The following is an 18,563-nucleotide window of genomic DNA, read 5'->3' on the forward strand; positions in this document are numbered from 1 at the left end:
AACTGGATCTGATGATCATACCATATGTAGTCACAATAAATGTGGGAAGAGCCACTTTAATAAAAATTGTACAGTTTACATCATTGGAATGCATAAATCTGTAAGTGATGTGAAGAAAATTTGAAGTTTTCCTTGTGACGAGTACCATAGCTGTGCTTAAAACGGAGCTTTTAAGCATAGCTATGGTACTCGTCACAAGGAAAACTTCAAATTTCCTTCGCATCACTTTTTGCTTTATGCTCAGACACCACTGTACATGGGGCTCAAAGTATATAACAGGGCCTTGTGCTTACATTCTAGAAACTGTTCCTTTTGTTACAAAAAATTAGACCTGTTTGCATTAAACTGAGGAATACAAAGTATTACACAAAACATTTATCTCATGAACCAAAGATTGAGCAGAAGTCATGATGTGTGAGATAGACACCCTACTCTTCAACCAGCTATTCCTATTTGTTAGAAACAGAACCTCTACTTTTGGGAACAGTGTAATGGAAATGACAATAAAACAGTGCTTTTGTTCTGTTGATTAATATGGTACCTGAAGGTAAACTAGTAATGACTATATGACCTCATTTGCTCCCCAACAAAGTACAGCAGAAAGATCAGATTCTGAGACATTTCCTGCACTTGTTGTAAAATGCTTCCCTCCAGTAAGTCACTTGTATTGAATGTTCTACTATCATCACATTTTTGCCTTCTCTTTAAATCTCCCTACTGTGTTGACTGACCAAGGAAAGGTTTCATATCTCATGACTATAGGTCATTTTAAGTTCCTTCTGAAAATGTTTATTTCCTCTATTATACTTATACCTACATCTTTTATTATTTTTGTATTGCCTCAGTTTTTGCATTGTTTTGTTTTATTTGCAACTAGCTATCAAAATATCTAATCAAAAGTTTCATGTATCATGAGTCTAAGACAATTAAATAATTGCTGTTAATCATTACATTCTTGTAATACACTTGCAATTCTAATTTATTCTTACTACTTCATTTTTATTTTAACCAAAAGGAACCTTAAACTATTTTCATAAACTCATAGTGTAGGATACTCAAAAATGGTTTATCGGGCTGGAAAAGCATGTACACAGTGTTCAACCACACATATAATCACTTCCTCTTTCTGTTTTATTATTCTCCCAAATGACGCTGTTGGAGGTTTGGTCTTTAATCTTTTATGATTCTTTCAGCTTGCTATTCCTGCTGTAGCTTTTCCCATCTGAGCCATTCCTTTTCTGTTACAAACACAATTATTAAGTAATATTACAACAGACATCAAGCCAGAGTGTAATGACTGTGTGGCACGAGTTGCTTTATTTTTTCTGTTTTAAAATGTAGATATGAATAAGACAAAAATGACAACAAGAAAAGCAAAATGATAATTATGACAGGATTGTTACTTACACCACCAGTGAGTCCAAACTCATTTTCAATGTCTGGGGGACTCAGAATTTCTTTCCCAATCACACTCTTTGTGAATCCAGGAGCATATTCCTCAATATTGTCGAATACCTGTTAACATAAGTGCACAGAACTATTACTACATATACTTTAAATCATTTTAGGCAAACGGGATGTTTCATTCAGTACTTGTTTCTTTGTGCCAGTGACTGCTGTGCTTAAAAGCACTAGACATTTACTTACACTAGACATTTACTTAATGTTTATTGGGTGAGAGCAGAACTCGTTATCCAACAATTGTATGATGCAATGTTCAAAGAAAAATTAGAGATCAACCACAGAATTCTTCTTTTATTTTTAATCACTAGATTATGGAGAGAGAAAGCTATGCTGTTCACCCAAACTCATTACTAAATACTCTATTTTGTAGTGTAATAGAAGGTAAAGAAGGGGATGGATGTCTAGTGGATATTTTAGTTTGAGTCAAAGGTGGCTGTAGTACTCTTAGTGAAAATAGTATTGGGTTACAGCAGGGTGTTCGCCAGTCCCACTGTCATCACTGGAGGAGACTTTAATCATCTGACAACTGATTTGGATCATTACAATTTTGTACATGGTGAGTGTGGCAAAACAGGCTGTGAAACAATACTTCTATGAAAATTCCTTAGAACAGTTTGATTGGAAGCCCATTCATGGTGGAATTACATTACATCTAATGGCAACAAGTATACCTGACCTCATGGGGTAGTCCAAATTGATGTTAGTATTGGAGACCATAAGGCAGTTACCAAATTATGAGAATGGTTCAATAAGTAAGGTAACACGAGCTATCATGAGTGTGTATATACCCCATGAAAATTAAATTCCATGTCTAAATAGAAGAGATTATCAAAGCTTTTAAACACCCTGATACATGCAACTATGCCACTGCACTTAAAAAACATTTTCAAGTTACAGGTATGTGGTTGACAAGTGAAGTGTAAATGTAATAATGTTTTTGTGTGTTGAAGGAAATGCCCCCAGCTGCCATTCATCACTAAATAGTGGAAACTTGACAGACAAGAGAAATGTTGTGAGAAAAGGTGTTATTTTCATGCCATGAATTTGATAGAGGCAGAACAGACATGTGAGATGGGTAACTGTCAGATTGACAAAGTATATTTACCTCAGATGACAATGTGTGCCATGTCAAAGAGTTGAAATATTGTGCAAAACACACTGGACTACCAGAAGATCTGTTATCATTGTATGTCAGGGCAGTACTCAGATGATAAGCCATGTAAAAAGTGTCACTTCTCAAGCACTTAATGTGGTTACAGGTGGAGGGTGTTCTATTCCTCCACTATACAGTCACAGGAGATGAAATGTTGCTGAATTATGTGAAACCTGAGCCAAGGAAACATGAATGTCATGCTGACCCCCATCCACCCAGCAAGCACCAACAAGTACAAAATACCACTATCCATGAAGCAAGTTATGACATAGTCTTTTGGGACACACAGGGTGTGCTGCTGGTTGATTTCCTCACTCTTGCAGAGACTATGAATGCTGCCTGCCACACTGGAACACTTGTAGCACAACAATGCCCAAACACACACAGTCTAAATTACATGTGATTTGGTACCATGTTTGCTATAGACTGTATTAGAACACCTTCCATGCAGCCCATATTTTGAAAAACAAAGTGAATTTCAACTCTTTGGCCATCAGGTAGGTTCCTCGCCAGCCACGTCTTCAATGCCAATGCTAATGATCAGGAGGTTGTTGTAAAGTGGCTCCTAGACCGGGGCCCTGATTTCTTTTATGTGAGTTCTGACAGATTGCTTTATGATGGAATAAATGTTTAGACAACTGTGGCAACTACACAGAAATGTACCACTACCTTAAAAACTTTGTGTACCCCTTTAATTTCCTGAACAAACCTTTTCACAGAGAACCTATTATGTTATTTTTTTTGAACTTCTCTCATGCAAAGTGTATCTGAGGCAAGAAGAAATATTTACATATTTGTTAAACTAGAGAAACTTGAAACCATTTAACTTTGGACAGGAGCATGTAGAGGAACTGAGGCTGAAGTTTAGAAAATTAGCTGACAAAGCACTGGCTAGATTGTACATAATAGAGCACTTCATAACGGGAGGGTCTCCCCAGCACAGCTTCTCAAACCGGAGTATGCATGAACATTTTTGGGCATCGTGTAATGACCTGGGGAAAGAAATGTTTTTCACAATTTTTTGTCTAATCCTTCATTTTTGACAACAGTGTTACCATTGTTTGTTGTTCAGTATAAGAAGACTGTGTGGCAACTCTCCAATGTGTGGTGCTTGTGGTGCTCATATCACATTTTATAGATTGTGTTTTATTTTCTGACCAGAGGGTAGCAGCTGATCTGCCAGCAGATCTGCCCTCTGTTTTAAGTAACAATGAAATAAATGTGGTTAGAATTTTAAGGTTTTATGATCTGTCCAACTTGTTTCCACAAATTTTCGGGAGACATTCTTAATGTGTTAACAAGGTGACTAGCTCACCCATGTTTTTTGTAAGTGGTCAGCCAGTCACATTTGCCTGTGCCTTTCTTTTAACTCTTCTGTGTTTTTACGTCTGTTGTAATCCCATGTATAGCACCTTTCACCCTATTAGGGCCTGTGAGACAGAGTGGTTTTGTAGGTCAGTGTGAGTGAGTGAATGAGTGTCATTTTATAGGCTTCTTCCTAGCTGTGTGACTGACAACAATTTTAGTAATTTTATCATTTTATCCACATTTGTTTCTTTTAATATGTGTAAGGGCAGTGATAACCTCAGTGTTCAGTACCCGTAAGCTCCAATCCCCCCCCCCCCCCCCCCCCCACACACACACACAGAGTAAGGCTAAAGCCATTGGCTACAGTGTTTCATGATTGTTTTGCACTCAGTCACAGGAAGTGCAAATGTTAAACACTGAAATTTGTATGTAAGCACACAGACAACCTGTGTTGAAGTTTACAGAAGCTGTGTGTGAACGGTTAGTAACGTATTGCAACCTGTTTTGTTCAGTGCATTAAGAAGTTACTCAGTTTCAGTCACATTGTTTATCTGCTTAAAAATTTAGTGCAAAATATATAGGGACCTATATAACATAATACATTGTTGCTACAATCCTTATGCATTCAGACTCATTAACAAGTTAGTCAATTGTCATCCCTTAAAACTTAAAAGCTAATAGGCCATGGCCAATGTATAAAACATTCTCCTAAGATTTCCTCTCTGGCTGCAGAAGACATCTTCAGGGGTAAAGTGGCGAACTGCAACAGAATATATGGGCACTGTAGAGGATACCACAGTCCATCACATGATGTCAGCTACAAGATTATCTCTGGTAATGCCAAAATTCTCGATTGAAGGTAATTAATTGTCATTCTTACATTGCAATGTTGACATCCAAATTTTATCTAATTTAACACCTTCCTCATTTTTGTTAAAATTGTTATGGTGTTTATAAATCTCAATAGCCTCTCTGGACATATGGGGACGACAATGCAATGTTTTAGATATGACGCTTGTGTCAGTGAATTTTATTTCACAATCACTCTCTTTGTAAAGATGTTCTGCTAGGGATGATTTATCTGTATGTCCCAGGTGGCAGTTCCTCTTGTTTCCAGAATGAGATTTTCACTCTGCAGCGGAGTGTGCGCTGATATGAAACTTCCTGGCAGATTAAAATTGTGTGCCCGACCGAGACACGAACTCGGGACCTTTGCCTTTCGCGGGCAAGTGCTCTACCAACTGAGCTACCGAAGCACGACTCACGCCTGGTACTCACAGCTTTACTTCTGCCAGTACCTCGTCTCCTACCTTCCAAACTTTACAGAAGCTCTCCTGCGAACCTTGCAGAACTAGCACTCCTGAAAGAAAGGATATGGTGGAGACATGGCTTAGTCACAGCCTGGGGGATGTTCCAGAATGAGATTTTCACTCTGCAGCGGAGTGTGTGCTGATATGAAACTTCCTGGCAGATTAAAACTGTGTGCCCGACCGAGACTCGAACTCGGGACCTTTGCCTTTCGCGGGCAAGTGCTCTACCAACTGAGCTACCGAAGCACGACTCACGCCCATTACTCACAGCTTTACTTCTGCCAGTACCTCGTCTCCTACCTTCCAAACTTTACAGAAGCTCTCCTGCGAACCTTGCAGAACTAGCACTTCTGAAAGAAAGGATATTGCGGAGACATGGCTTAGCCACAGCCTGGGGGATGTTTCCAGAATGAGATTTTCACTCTGCAGCGGAGTGTGCGCTGATATGAAACTGCCTGGCAGATTAAAACTGTGTGCCCGACCGAGACTCGAACCCGGGACCTTTGCCTTTCGCGGGCAAGTGCTCTACCAACTGAGCTACCGAAGCACGACTCACGCCCGGTACTCACAGCTTTACTTCTGCCAGTACCTCGTCTCCTACCTTCCAAACTTTACAGAAGCTCTCCTGCGAACCTTGCAGAACTAGCATTCCTGAAAGAAAGGATATTGCAGAGACATGGCTTAGCCACAGCCTGGGGGATGTTTCCAGAATGAGATTTTCACTCTGCAGCGGAGTGTGTGCTGATATGAAACTTCCTGGCAGATTAAGTTCCTCTTGTGTTCAACCAGGCAGGTATTAACTCTTCTTTTTGTGACACCATTATAAAGCAGTCTACAACTACAAGAAATTTTATATACTCTTGGTGTAGCCACATGATGTCTTATATCTTTTGCTGATCATAAACAATCTTTTATCTTCCTGGTTGGTCTGAAGGTAGTTTCCACACGATACTCACTCAACACTTTCTGAATGTGATCTGTAATTGTACTGATGAACTTTCCCTCTGGACGGTCGTCATTCCCCATCTGTTGTTGTTGTTGATGTTGTGGTCTTCAGTCCATAGACTGGTTTGATGCAGCTCTCCATGGTACTCTATCCTGTGCAAGCCTCTTCATCTCCCAGTATCTACTGCTTTCTCTTCTCCCCAATTTTGTTCAATACCTCCTCATTAGTTATGTGGTCCACCCATCTAATCTTCAGCATTCTTCTGTGGAACCACATTTTGAAAGCTTCTGTTCTCTTCTTGTCTAAACTATTTATCGTCCATGTTTCACTTCCATACATGGCTACACTCCACACAAATACTTTCAGAAATGATTTCCTGACATTTAAATCTATACTTGTTGTTAACAAATTTATCGTCTTCAGAAATGCTTTCCTTGCCTTTGACGGTCTGCTTTTTTATCCTCTCTACTTCTACCGTCATCAGTTATTTTGCTCCCCAAATAGCAAAACTCATCTACTACTTTAAGTGTCTCATTTCCTAATCTAATTCCCTCAGCATCACCTGATTTAATTTGACTACATTCCATTATCCTCGTTTTGCTTTTGTTGATGTTCATCTTATATCCGCCTTTCAAAACACTGTCCATTCCGTTCAACTGCTCTTCCAGGCCCTTTGCTGTCTCTGACAGAATTACAGTGTCATCAGCGAATCTCAAAGTTTTTATTTCTTCTCCGTGGATTTTAATTCATACTCCAAATTTTTCTTTTGTTTCCTTTCTGCTTGCTCAATATACAGATTGAATAACATCGAGGATAGGCTACAGCCCTTCCCAATCACTGATTCCCTTTCATGCCCCTTGATTCTTATAACTGCCATCTGGTTTCTGTACAAATTGTAAATAGGCTTTTGTTCCCTGTATTTTACCCCTGCCACCCTAAGAATTTGAAAGAGAGTATTCCAGTCAACATTGTCAAAAGCTTTCTCTAAGTTTACAAATGCTAGAAATGTAGGTTTGCCATTCCTTAGTCTATCTTCTAAGATAAGTTGTAGGGTCAGTATTGCCTCACATGTTCCGATATTTCTACGGAATCCAGACTGATCTTCCTGGTACATGCTTTCAATGATTATCATAGCAAAGTCTTATTGAAAGGCTTCTTGCAAAACCCAAAGAAATTCACATTATATTCAAAGACTGTCATAAAAGTTAGCACCCAGACACTCATGGATGGTTCATGATATGAAACTTATGGTAGCAAAGCAAAAGCAGATATGTTGGACTCTTTTTTTATATATTCCTTTATGCAGGAAGATCCAGGCTTACTGACCCACTTTAAGTTTTGCACCAGTGTAAAGATGAGAGGCAGAGACAATGGTGGCAGTGCCAATGAAAAACAGCTAAAATCACACAATTGAATGAGGCCTGAGCTCCAATGGAATCCTTTTGAGATTCCATACAGAAGTTGTAGCTTAGTTAATCCCTCGCATAACCATGGATGTAGATGCCATGAATAAAAACTGTGCCCAGTGTTTGGAAGAAATCTCAAAATATGTGTGTGTGTGTGTGTGTGTGTGTGTGTGTGTGTGTGCGCGCACGTGCGCGTGTGAATTCCTAGCAGACCAAACTGCTGAGGTCATCAGTCCCTAAAGAAATCACAATTCATGCCCATATACAAGAGAGTAATAAAAGTGACCCACAAAACTATCATCTGTTATCAGTGATACCCATCTGTTGTAGAACGTTGCAACATGTTGTGAGCTCAAGCTTAATGCAAAGCCATGAATCAAGACAGTCAGATGGGCATAGTATTTTTGACCCTGAAATGCATTTGACTCTGTACCGCACCACCTCTCTTAAGTGAAACTATGATCATATCAAGTATAAAATGAAATTTGTGCGTACACTGAGGATTTATTGTTAGCAACGAGCATGTTATCTTGAATGGAAAGTTATAGAGTGACTTAGAAGTTACTACATTTGTGCCCCAAGGAAGTTTGTTGGGACCATTGCTGCTCATTATGCACACTGAGTGATTAACTTTTATTTATTTTCATTTGACTACATTATGCACAAAGTGCTTACTTATAATACAGGACAACTCAGCTTACTATAATTTCTTCATACAATGCAAAATAAAAATTCAGCACCATCAAGGACTGTATTCAATGGCAATATGGTATAAATGGGCATAGTGAGGAGATGTAGTGTTAGTGATTCATTTGTAATGATCATCAGTGTTCATATGCACTTCAGGGGACACTTGTCCGTGCACCCTCTATCTGTGTACTCTCTGTTTTGACCCTGCAATCAGTAACTGCACTGAGTTGCAACGCTCATTCAAGGATACAACAAAGCTCCACCAATGAGTAAGTACTCCTGTTGAACAGCTTCAGCCATTTGAACAAGGTTGCACTGTGGGCCTTCAGGAAGCTGGTGGTTGTACCAACAAATTTATGCACATGTTGAGCACAATTTATCAGTTGTGTATTGCTGCTATTGGCAGTACATCTATGGAGAATTCCCACTCCTGTAGACTGGGTTCTGGACGTGTATGTAGTACATACATATGTCGAGATCGAAGGATTGTGCGAGCAGCAGTGGTCACCTGGGCATCATCTAGAGATGAAATATGGGCACATGTTGCACCTGTTGAGTCATCAGGGACCATTGGGAACCATACGCTCACAGCAGGATTATGATCACATGTGTCTCTGTCCAGGCTACCACTAACACCATGGCAGCATCAAGCAAGGCTACTCTGGTGTCTTGAAGAATTAACTGGAGAATGGAATGGCACTCTGCTCTCTTCACTGATGAGAATAGGAACTGTCTGTATGCGAGTGATGGATGTAACTGTGTGTAGCATAGACCTGGTGAGCTGGCTGTTCCAAAGTGTATTCACAGGCAGCAACACATCCTATTTTAGGCTTCATGGTGTGGTGGACTATAAGTTACAGCTCACAGTCACATTTGGTGTTTCTGCAGAGTAAAGTAACCAGTGCCCACTACATCGCACAGGCTCTGTCTTCTGACATCTCTTTGACAGGAAGGTGATGCACTTTTTCCATCGGAACAATGCACATCCACAACTGAGAAATGCAAATCTTTTTCAACAAATCTCAGTCTGCTTGGTATACATCACAGCTGGTGTCTAATGCATTTTTTCTATTAATGCATAATCTTTTATTAATGAAATTCTTGTTCTGCAAGGGTAAATGGAAATTAAAATATTTTTAGTTTTTGCAGACAATTATGCATTAGTTAGCGTACTTCTTATTCAAGATGGTCCTAACACCCACTGTGGTATTGATGGTATCTACAGTACATCAGCCACATGGGGTGTGTCATGCTCCACTCGTATCTCCACAGAAGACATTTAAACCAGCTGCTGTGAGCTGTTGCTAAAGAGGGCACACCACAGGCCACCAAGTGATGCTACACGCAGCTCCAGTGGATCATCTCACTGCCAGCAATTTTCATTAACCTGGGTGTCTTTTGTTTGAGCCACCACCACATTCAGAACTCCCCTTCAAATTACCTTCAGATGATCCTCAGACTACTGTCAGATCATGCAGAGCATATGGATGACAGTGCAATGAGATCTTACAAACCTAACACGAAGCCAATGAAATTTTACAAACCAAGCGAGATGCTGCTGCTACTCTGACTACTAGTGAATACTGATAACCAGTACTAATGGAACAAAGAGACAGGACGCAAAGAGACTAAGGATACAAACTTATGTGCCCTTGATACTGAGTGTATTGTAAATAAATGCCATCATGTTTCAATCATTCTGTTTTGTTTCATGTGTTCAGGAGAGCTCATTTACCTTGCTGGACCGATGGAAGCAACAGTCATTTTTGGTGACAAATTTGTGATTGGTGATCACTTGGAAGCATGGAAAAGGATATGACATCTCTGCATATTGAACTAACCAATGTGTTATAACCTTTAATCACTAATAAATTGCGTGGATACACAAATGTAGAAACAATAGTGGGTTACATGTCACTCAACTGCCATGCCGTGACATGCGGCTGGTGCCATTCATAGCCAGGTGGCGCTCCCGTGCTCAGCCAAGCTGCGGAGCACCTCTATCACCGTGTTCGCATACTGACGTAGCGGCACTTTTAAATCTTGTGGCACTGTCACAACACTTTTCCCCCCTTTGAAAAAAAAAACACTCACTTCCTTGGAGACACGGACAGTGCGGAGACATCTATGGCCTCTTGGGAGGCCCCGAGAAGATCCCGCGGAGAAACACGAGAGTATGGTCGAAAATGTCCAGGACGGAAGCTTGTGCGTGGAACGTGCCTCCTGGACGAGATGATGGGTGAAAACTCCGGAGCAGCATCCATAGGTGTCATGGACCTGGGGGTGTGCTCCAGCGAGATGGGTCCCGGAGAAGGCGGCGTCGCGACTGGGGCCGTTTCCGGCGTACTCGGAAGCGGTAGCGACGTTGGCTGCAGCAACACGCACGGAAGATCGGCAGCAGTGGCAGGACTGGCGTCTCGGGCTGGTGGAGGCGAAAGAAGGGGTGGTGGCACCGGCGTGGCCACCACTCGTGGGCGCATCGGGTCGTAATGGCGAACAACCATGCCGTCGTCCGTACGTATTTCACAAAGCCGGCGGCCACGAAGAGCCTGGACCACCCCTGGAATCCATTTAGGGCGAGATCCATACCCTCGTGCCCACACGTCGGCGCCCACCGAGTATTTTCCCGCCTAGGGGACACAGTACAAGGCCTCACAGGGTGAAGCAGGTGCAGTAGAGTGCGCGGTTGGCGGCCATGCAAGAGTTCAGTAGGGTTGCGATCACCCAGAGGCGTGAAGCGATAAGAACTCAGAAACTGCAACAGAGCGTCATCTGTGGAAAAATCACTAAGGAATTTTTTCATCTGGCTTTTGAAAGTGCGGACAAGGCGCTCGACCTCCCCATTCGATTGCAGATGGAAGGGCGGTGCTGTAACATGATGAATCCCTTGTCCAGTACAAAAATCACGGGAGGCCTGCAAAGAGAACTGAGGGCCATTGTCCGTGACAATCATGGATGGAAGACCTTCGAGCGCAAAGATTTTGGACAAAGCCAGCATCGTCGCCGCAGCTGTGGGCGACGGACAGCGAACAACAAACAGAAACTTCGAGAAGGCGTCAATCAACAGTAGCCAATAAGTGCCGAGGAAGGGGCCGGCAAAGTCAGCGTGCACCCGTTCCCACGGCTGCGCCGGATCAGGCCACGGAGGGGGCATGGTACAGGGTGCGGCCAGTTGTTGAGCACACTGACCACACGCAGTGACCATGTGGGTGATGTCCGAATCAATACCGGGCCAATAAACGTGCCTGCGGGCCAGGGACTTAGTCCGAGAAATCCCCCAATGGCCTTCATGCAATAGTTTGAGAACATCTTTGGAAAGAGAGGCTGGCACCACAACCCGTGGAGATGCGCCATCCGTGGCCAGAAGAACAACACCCTCACGAACAGACAGACGAAGGTGCAAGGCATGGTAGTTGCGAAGGGGATCCGATGCCCGGCCCTTGGTCCTGTCCGGCCAACCCCGTTGAACCAAACCCAGCCAACCCCGTCGAACAAAACCGATCACCTGACGCAGGACCGGGTCCCGCGCAGTAGCCGATGCGACCTGCAAACCTGTAAGTGGAAAACCCTCGACCGCACGACGTTCTTCCTCATCAATGTGGAAACAGAGTAGTTCATCTCGATCGAAAACTGGGTCGGGGCCCATTGGCAAATGCGACAACGCGTCAGCGTTGGTGTGCTGGGCCGTGGGGCGATAATGAATCTCATAGTGAAAACGAGACAAGTATAAGGCCCAACGTTGCAGGCGGTGAGCTGCCTTATCCGGAAGCAACGCCGAGGGGCTGAACAGAGAGACCAGCGGCTTGTGGTTGGTGATGAGGTGAAACTTAGAACCATACAAAAAAATGCTGAACTTTTTTAGAGCATAAATGATAGCGAGCGCCTCCTTTTCGATTTGAGAGTAACGCCGTTGGGCATTGTTGAGGGTCTTGGAAGCGTAGGCGATGGGTCGTTCTGACACATCCTCATACCGATGGGCGAGAACAGCCCCTAGGCCATACTGTGACACGTCAGTCGCTAGACAAGGCGCCGACTCCAAATGAGCCTTCAGGCGGACAAAAGCCTTCTCACACTCATCGGACCAACAGAAAGGAACGTTTTTGCATAACAGCTGATGCAGAGGATGAGCCACCGCCGCCGCGGATGGAATGAATTTGTGATAATAAGCAACCTTGCCTAGAAACGCCTGAAGTTCTTTGACCGTAGACGGCCGGGGTAGAGCGGTAATGGCCGCAACGTGCTGTCGTAGAGGACGTATACCCTCACGGGACAAGTGGAAACCAAGATACACAATGGAGGGTTGGAAGAACTGTGACTTGTCCAGATTGCATTTCAACCCAGCTGAATGCAGAACCCGAAACAGTGAACACAAATTGCGAAGGTGCTCCTCAGTGGAGGCCCCCGTGACAACAATGTAATCCAGGTAGTTGATGCAGCCGGGAACGGAAGCCGTGAGCTGTTCCAAAAACTGCTGAAAAATGGCCGGCGCGCTAGCGACGCCAAATGGTAACCGCTGGTACTGATACAACCCACAAGGTGTGTTGATGACGAGAAATTCCTTGGAAGATGCATCCAACGGCAACTGATGGTACGCCTCCGATAAGTCAAGTTTGGAAAAGAACTGGCCCCCAGCGAGCTTGGTAAATAACTCCTCAGGACGGGGAAGAGGATAAGTGTCAATGAGGCTCTGAGCGTTGACAGTGGCTTTAAAATCACCACACAATCGCAGACTTCCGTTTGGTTTAGAAACCACCACGATTGGCGATGCCCATTCGCTGGAGGTAACAGGAAGGAGAATCCCCGAAGCTGTTAACCTGTCTATCTCAGCTTTGACAGGTGCACGCAACGCCATCGGAATAGGGCGTGCCCGGAAAAACTTAGGGCGAGCTGTAGGTTTAAGAGTAATGTGGGCTTCAAAATCCTTGGCACGACCCAGACCAGCAGAGAACACAGACGAGAATTCAGAACACAATCCATCCAGCTGTTGATACGGAATATCCTCAGATATGAGGTGCACATCATCATCAATGGAGAACCCGAATAACTGGAAAGCATCATAACCGAACAGGTTTTCAGTGCCCGCATGATCCACCACATAAAACATGAGGGGCCTAACAACAGACTTGTAGGCAGTGGAAGCATCAAACTGGCCAACGATAGGAATTTTCTGCTTATTATAAGTTCGTAGATTTCGCGTAACTGGAGACAAGGGAGGGGAGCCCAACTCCAAATACGTGCGAGAATTAATGAGAGTTACTGCAGAGCCAGTGTCCACTTGCATGCAAATGTCTTTATCCAGAACACGAACAGTAACAAACAACTTATTTGTTTGAGAAAACACACAGTTAACATCCATGTCCGATGCCTCGTCCTCATCGACAGGAACTTTAGGGGACTGACACACAGAAGCAATGTGGCCTTTTTTCCTACATGAATTACACGTGGCCCAACGTTTTGGACATGCAGCCCTGTCATGCTGTACAAAACAACGTGGACAAGAAGAAAGTGTGGAACGAACCTGCTTCTGTGGTTGCTGTTTTCGCTGCGAGCATGGCGGCCCAATGCGACGTTGTTGACGCGAGTGAACCGCCGCCACATCATCGTTCCCCTGTGAAACAGGCAAATTGTCCGCGTCGAAAGTGGTCTGTACGGCGCCTACATCACACCACGCGTCTATTTGTGCACCAGCAGCGTGAGACACTTCAAAATATTGAGCGATGCTGAGAACTTCCGACAACGATGGGTTTGGTAGTTGTAAGGCACGTTGCCGAACTTCTTTATCAGGAGCAAGCCGTAGAATAGCGTCCCTAACCATTGAATCAGCATAAGACTCATGATGAGCGTCCGTGACAAACTGACATTTCCTACTCAGACCGTGCAGTTCTGCCACCCAAGCCCGGTAAGATTTATGGGGCTGTTTACGACATCGGTAGAACGCCACGCGGGCGGCCACAACGTGGGTGTTTTTTCGGTAATAGTTAGACAATAAGTCACACATTTCTTGGAAGGACAGAGAGGCAGGTTCCCGCAGAGGGGCTAACTGAGATAGCAGCTGATAGATCCGTGGAGAAATCCAAGATGGAAATAACGACTTACACATAGGAACGTCGACAACGCCGAAAGCCAAGAAGTGTTGCCGCATACGCTTCTCATAATCCTCCCAGTCTTCAACGGCCTCGTCGTAAGGAGGGAACGGAGGCGGAGAAGAGGAAGACAGACGATGAGTAAGCGATGTCAACAACGCCTGAATAGCAGCCGTCAGCTGTGTTTGTTGTTCAATGAGCGCTTGCAGAAGCTGTTCCATGTCTGCCCCAACACGAACACACAATTCCACAACGCAGGAAAAAAAAATATCCGACCAAAAAGTGTTATAACCTTTAATCACTAATAAATTGCATGGATATACAAAAGTAGAAATACTAGCGGGTTACATGCTACTAACTCCGTATCTGTCATTCAACTGCCGTGCCGTGACATGCGGCCGGCGCCGTTCATAGCCAGGTGGCGCTCCCGCGCTCGGCCGAGCTGCGGAGCGCCTCTATCGCCGTGTTCGCGTACTGACGTAGCGGCACTTTTAAATCTCATGGCACTGTCACAACACAATGATTCATTTATTTTCAGCAGAACTAATAATATTTTTTCTTTTCTAGAAATGGCCAGGAGAAGAAAGTGTCTATATTGCTTCATTTTTGCATTATTATTATTGTCATTATTACAGTGTTTCTAAATTTGTTATATCTATTCAGACAAAGTGATTTTAATGTTGTACGCAATGGTAACTTCTGAAGAGCAGTCACTCCACTTATCAGTTTCAGAGCTGACAAATCCAATCTTTGCTAAACAGAGTAAGTAAACTGGTGGAAGCCCACCTCTTCCCTTCTACTCTTTTGATGAAAAACAAGCCTTCTGGATTTAGTACTACTTGCAGCTTGACAGACATGTCACAGCCTACAAAATTACGGGTGGCTGACAACATTCTTTCTTTTGTAAGGGGTAGGCATGCAACTACTTAATTTGTGTAGGAATTTGTTCCTTCAAATAGAGCCCTAAACCCTACCCTATGAGGAAGTTCTTCAGAAGCTAGATGAATTTTTTGAAGTGCATATTCATGTAGCTGTTCCTCAGTTCAAATTTTTTTGTATGCAGTGTAATCAATCTTACAAGGAACTGATGAAGGGTTTGACTAGGAACTGTAAATTTAACTGCAATTGTGTAGCTTCTTTTTAAGATGAAATTCTTCACAGCACTATTATTCAGAGCCTTGTGGACAACAGAATATGAACTGAGATTCTAATGCTTCACAATTCTTGTCTCAATGATGTACTTAAAGTAATTGAAATGGTGGAAGTAAAATACTTTGTGGAACTTGACCTAAATGTGCCCGTTATTGCAACTCTCACCACAACTACTGTTGACAAAAGCTGCAAGCCATTACATAAGCAGGGTGTGAGGTGCCCAGCCACTTATACTTCAAATATGCGCACTCTGAAGTCTTGTGTCAAGTCTTATGTCACGCATTATCACAAAAATTGCTTCTTCAGGCAGATGGAATACCAACACTGACACAAGTCAGGACACACATAACAAAAGTGCCTGCAAAAGAAGCACAGAGCAAACTCTGTCCCATTTCAGTCTATATTTGATCAAATGAAGGTTAATATGATTTCACATTTTGAATCTTTACCTGCTCCTTCTGGCAATAGTCACTGAAGCCGTAGACACAAACACACAAATTACAAAGCAATGTGCAGAGTGCAAAATTCACTATTTCAAATCATGTCCTCACATGGACAAACAGCAAATGGTTTTGTCTCTCACAAAACAGATAAAAGCAGTCTTCCAAAGATCAGAAATGAAAATCATATTCAGAGGATAAACTGCAGACTGTTCATTTATTTACAGATTTGCAAACAATCCATACTATTTCAGTTATCTGCTGGTGTTTCAGTCACACTGATTAATCAAACTACTTATGAGTGACTGGGACACCCTCAGTTACAAAAATCATGTCTGCACCTTGCAGTTGTGGGACATGCACTTTGAAAACAAAATATAAAAATATGACTTCATCAGTGCCATTCACAGTAGTTCAGTCGTGCTTGAGTCCCAATATTTTCAGCATGGGTGCATTTAATGTGTTTGTATTAGATGTTCAGGACAATGTGAATGCTATTAATATGCAGGTTGCGTGAAAAATATCAATATCTGTTTGACTGTACATTGGGACATGCACAGAATTTCAAGTGCAGATTGCACTCAAAACAATGTCAACCAAAGTTTAATTGCACACATCCAGTGCCTCATACTATTCATAGTGAAGTTGCTTCTGAACTCACAGATTTGTACAAATTAGTGTCATGAAACATGTTTCTGCAAGTGAGTGCGCATTTCCTCTAGTTATTGCAAAGAAATTGAATGGGGAAATCAGACTTTGTGCTGACTTTGAAGCAACAGTTAATGCTCAAATGGTCATTGATTTAGCCAGTGCTTTCCATCAGCTTCCCCTGGATGAGGAAATGAAGAAAATTATGGTGGTCAGTACACACTACACACATCGACTTATATCAGTACCAGCATCTTCCTTGTGGGAGCATATCTGATCATTCAATATTTAATGCTTTCTTGAACAAGTCCTGTCACATTCAAGTTATTTGGAAACAATGGGACAGCATTTCAAAAATTAGGAAACTGTTTCTCAAGTTTTAACCATTGCAAGTCTTAAGTTTACTCTACAGAAGTGTTCATTTATCGATACTGAAATTGAACATGTGGGACAACTCACTGAAGCCCAGAACATTGGTCCCACATTTAAAGTATTCAGAGGCCATCCAAAGATTACCTTTTCTTAAAAATGTATGAGGACTACAGGCAGCTCTGGGAAAACTGACCTACTACGTATATCAAATTTATTCTGAAAGCAACACAAATTACTGCTCACTTGCATCACCTCTGGCATTAAAATGATCATTTCCAATGGAATGGAGAATTCGAACAGTCACTTCAAAAGTTGAAAAATGCTTTGCTTTGTCAGCCTTATTTTATTCATTTAGATCTGCAAAAACAGTAGTGCTTGCAACTGATGTATCTTCACATGGAATGGGAGCAGTTTTATCTTACAATATCAGAAACACTGATGTCCAATAGCTTTCATGAGCAAAGCACTGAACAAGTCCCAAGTCAATTACAGTCAGCTGGAAAAGGAAGCCTTGGCTATCATCTATGGTGTCATTAAATTTTATCAATATCTGCATGGTGGAAAATTTTTTCTTGTGACAGATCACAATTTGGTGACTGCTCTTTTTCATCTGATGAAAGATATGACTGATCACACAGCAAAGAAGCTGCAACATTGGTCAATATTTCTTTCAGAACACCAATATGAAATTCTTAATTGCCCTATGGCAGAACATGCAAAAGCAGACATTCTGGCTTTCTTACTTAAGGGAAATGATCTGGAATTTGAGGCATCAGAAGCTTCTTGTCTTCAAATAGATCAGTCTGAATCACATGCACTGAAAGCTTTTTCCATTGACTGTCGGCAGATCTTGCACTTCACTGATCAATCAATATGATTGCTCAAGTATTACACTTGAATGGTTTGGCATTGTAATCTGAAATCAATTTCAGATGCAGAATTACACAAATACTGTGTGCATTGCAACAGTCTTTTTCTTCAGAATGGTGTAATTTTATTGCATACTCTTAAAGAACAAATGTGAGTCATGATTCCTACATCATTTCAGCAACATTTTTGGGAACTGTTATGTAGAGGACATTGGGTGATAATTTGAACTAAGCAGCTACCATGCCAGTGTTGCATGTGTCTCGTGCTTAACAAGCAGGTAGAACAGATGACTGCCTACTGTCATGCATGTGTGGGTAACCAGACAGTATCTGGAATTTTTCAATTGGTCATTGGCAATTCATGCACAATGATTTTGCCAGTCTTTTCTGGAACACACAGTGGCTGATTATCATTGATTCATATAGTAGATATTAATTTGTCATTCCAGTGAATTCAACAACTAGTGCTAGTGCTATAAAAGCTCTCACTTCTGTCTTTTATTTAGAAGGTTTGCTATCAACAGTTGATTTAGAAAATGGTTCGCAGGTTTCTTCTTCAGAATTTCAACAGCTCTGCCAACAAAATGGGCTCATCATATCCAAACAACACCATTATCATCTCCTCAGTTGAATGGTGAAATCGAACATTTCATTCACACTTTCAAGGCTGAGATGTCGAAATCTCATGCTTTGCAGTCAAAGGAGAATACTTTGTCGTTGTT

General features: G+C 42.4%; 1 protein-coding gene across 1 annotated transcript in view; it reads right to left on the reverse strand.

Annotated features, from left to right (window-relative positions):
* The window catches only part of LOC126252970 (pyridine nucleotide-disulfide oxidoreductase domain-containing protein 2-like), a 169,989-nt gene that overhangs the window by 12,040 nt on the left and 139,386 nt on the right, over positions 1 to 18,563 (reverse strand). The window contains exon 10 of the mRNA XM_049953991.1: positions 1,408 to 1,515. Within this exon, the coding sequence (XP_049809948.1) occupies positions 1,408 to 1,515 (108 nt within the window). The remainder of the gene's footprint in view (positions 1 to 1,407; positions 1,516 to 18,563) is intronic.

The sequence above is a fragment of the Schistocerca nitens genome, chromosome 4 (assembly GCF_023898315.1).
Source record: "Schistocerca nitens isolate TAMUIC-IGC-003100 chromosome 4, iqSchNite1.1, whole genome shotgun sequence".
Classification (NCBI taxonomy): Eukaryota; Metazoa; Arthropoda; class Insecta; order Orthoptera; family Acrididae; genus Schistocerca; species Schistocerca nitens.